Genomic DNA, 2,996 nt, shown 5'->3' with positions numbered 1-2,996 from the left:
CTCGGCCTCCAAAATGCCCTGCTCGACAAGTATAGGCTTATAAAGGCCTTCGACAATGTCGTCCTAACGATCTCATGGATCATATACAATGGGTTGCCTCTTAGTGATATCTCTAATAACTAGATATACCTAAATATATGATGAGAAATATTATTGCTAAGAGATCATCTCTTGGTTAAGTGTTCTCTTCAGGTTTAGCATCATTGTACAAGCTAATAATAGTGTCCAGTATCCGAAACAGATAGGAGAGAAGATATTTTCAGTCCTATTGTGTCGGCTGTTCTCTTTTTTCCTTCACAAACGAGGCATCAAAACAAGGTTCATCATTATACACTGCATAATAATAAACTAACGAGCATATACCACATAATAAGACGAATCAAACACAAGGTATATCATGTGAGTGAACCAGCATACCATGAACATAAACTAGCACTGAAACGAATCAAATACGAAGAACTTTGGTTACACAAGTAGCTATCTCTTGCTGGCCAAGAGAAGATAACACACAACCTAGCAGCAAGTACTAAATAAAAGCTACAACAACCGACTCAAAATAGTTTATTAGCCCTGCTCCTCGCCGTCCTCGGCAGCTGCGACTTCCCTCTCCTCCGCGGCAGCAGCCATCAGCTCGTCGAAGTTCTCAGTCTTGCCCAGCACTATCTCAATCTGGCGTAAAAACGGTTGCAAGGATCAGCAAACATTGGCATATACTGTTCTAAAACACTGCTAGCTCGTGTCGTTCATGGGAACTGAGGAAGAAATCTAACCTTGGCCTTCTGCATGGGGCGGCCCCTTGATTCATCATTGACATCAACAGTGGATGTCATGATCTCTGCAAGACATTTTAATTGGGTTTGAATAACTAGAGAGAACGAAATTGCAAAGATGAATTACAAACAAGGAAACAGGAGTCTTACTCTTTTCAACAGCAAGGCCGTTATTTTTAAGAATTTCGGCAACTGTCACCACAGTGGCGATAGCTGAAAGGATAAGCAAGAGATTCATCAGTTCACATTTCACAAGCACCATAACAAAGAATCAATGAGCAGAGGAAGTAAAGGAAGGAGACAAATAAACTGTCATTTGTTGGCTTTAACATCAAAGTGCATCAGATAAACAGCCTAACAATGAATTAGTTTTGTGATTAAATGAATGTAACTTTGACCACATACATAATTTTCCAAATAGCTGGATTGACAAGATAAGAACATAACAGCAGCCACCAAAACACCGATAAGCTGGTAAAAAAAGTAACTACGGCAATTCTCAACTGCGTTTGAAAAGTTAACTGCATATAACAATATGGCATCTCAAATAAGATATTAAGGCAAACGGATGGTTTGAAACAAATAATTAGCAAGACAGCACATGTAAGCGACAACACTTGTCAAATGTATTAGTCTTAGAAGTCATTGGAATTGACTGACCCTTCCTAAGGACTTAGGAGAACACTAACCAACCATGAGCTGGCACAATCAGCATGAATGCTGAAAAATAAACTAACACAATGACATCGCAAACAACCAATGCATATTTTGGTCAAATCTAAAACTAGAACATATCACGACGAGGTAGGCTTACACAATCGGTTCTAAGCCCATGAGCGCTTCATTGCAGCAACACAGCAGCGATTACTAATCGCTAGTAGCCTTAGTACTAGCAAACAGTTGAAATAATCCTGAAGGGCAGAGGAGCTTACCCATGCCGAGGGCGGAGAGTTCCACCTCGTTATGCATCTGCATGTACCTCTGCAAAATCATCACCACAACAACGTTAGCTTCCGATTTCACCAACAGAAACACCACACAACTAAATCGATGCCCCGAAATAAACCCTATAGATCGGCAGAACGCAAATTCCACAACGGAAATAGCAAGCAAAGCAAATCTAATCCAAGCACAGGCGTTCTAAAATAAAACAAAGCGCAGGAATCAATGGGTAGACTAAGATGAGTAGGCGCTTTCCAAGGGTTTTAGACCGGAACCCAGTGCGGATCAAAGGTCGAAGAAGCGGGGAGAAAAGGGGATTCACCTTGGCGAGGTTGACATAGAAGAAGAGCGGCTTCTTCGTGTTGGAGACCTGGATCCGGTTCTTCTTGTGCGGCTCCGTCACGGCCAGGTTCTTGACCCCCTCCGTCACCTCCTCCATCTCGCTCTTCCTCGACCCGAAACCCTAGCTCGCAAGAGCGCCGACACAAACCCTCCGCCGCCGCCGCGCGAGACGAGCGAGCACCAGACCAGGAAATAACTTGAAGCCTGGGGACAGGAACGCAAGAAAAATAAATATCGGGATTCGGCGTCGAGATCCTGTGGGTCGGTTGGGTTGGGTTATATGGACGAGAGCGAGGGTGTTCGAGTTGGAGTCCACCAACTCGGGGTCCGAGTCCTGGCGGGCTGCGGCTGCTTCCCAGTGGGCTATTGTCCAGAAGCGGGGAAACCCAATTACACTCACTCTCCATTGTCCTGGGCCTGGCCCCAAGTTCGACTTTTCCCTTTCTTAGGCCTCGTTTGGTTCATACCATAGGAATGTTGTAGAAATAGAAAAATCATAGAAAGTGAGATGACATGCATCTTAATTTCTATAGAGAAAGAGATGTCGTTTGATGCATAGGATAGGGATTTTTTCGTTAAGTCTTTTTTTTCCTCCAAAATGTGAAGGTTGGTTCCTATCCTACACAAAAATAAGAATCAATTCCTACAAACAAAAGGACTTCAAAGAAAATTTTCCTTTGCAAATCCTATCCTATAGAATTTCTATGAAATTCCTACAAACCAAAGAAGGCCTTATTTCCGTTTTTTCTGGTTTGTTTTTCTTTCTTTCTTTATCCATTTTCTTATTTTTATTTTTAATAATTTTTGTTCTTATTTTCCCTTTGTAGATTATACTCCCTCTGTTTCTAAATATAAGTCATTTTAGAGATTTCAATACGGGCTACATACGGATGTATATAGACATATTTTAGAGTATAGATTCACTCGTTTTGCTCTCTATGT

General features: G+C 41.9%; 1 protein-coding gene across 1 annotated transcript; it reads right to left on the bottom strand.

The window, feature by feature from the left end:
* Nucleotides 1-400: 400 nt before the first annotated feature.
* Nucleotides 401-2,318, bottom strand: LOC123167065 (uncharacterized protein At2g34160). The gene is made up of 5 exons (XM_044584901.1): nt 2,035-2,318; nt 1,703-1,751; nt 921-983; nt 771-835; nt 401-669 (listed from the first exon to the last, which is right to left on the bottom strand). Exons 1-5 carry the CDS (start codon nt 2,149-2,151, stop codon nt 565-567), a joined length of 399 nt encoding a protein of 132 aa, XP_044440836.1. The 5' UTR covers nt 2,152-2,318; the 3' UTR covers nt 401-564.
* Nucleotides 2,319-2,996: the final 678 nt, after the last annotated feature.

Source organism: Triticum aestivum, chromosome 7D, assembly GCF_018294505.1.
Source record: "Triticum aestivum cultivar Chinese Spring chromosome 7D, IWGSC CS RefSeq v2.1, whole genome shotgun sequence".
NCBI lineage: Eukaryota > Viridiplantae > Streptophyta > Magnoliopsida > Poales > Poaceae > Triticum > Triticum aestivum.
This window is presented reverse-complemented; position numbering and strand designations above follow the sequence as displayed.

What these genes read in the sequence shown, in the direction of transcription:
- LOC123167065 (XM_044584901.1), bottom strand. Translation starts at nt 2,151, where the DNA reads ATGGAGGAGGTGACGGAGGGGGTCAAGAACCTGGCCGTGACGGAGCCG. An exon ending in TCTATGTCAACCTCGCCAAG is followed by an intron (nt 1,752 to 2,034) that starts GTGAATCCCCTT and finishes ATGATTTTGCAG; the next exon opens with AGGTACATGCAGATGCATAA. An exon ending in CGGCCTTGCTGTTGAAAAGA is followed by an intron (nt 836 to 920) that starts GTAAGACTCCTG and finishes AATGTCTTGCAG; the next exon opens with AGATCATGACATCCACTGTT.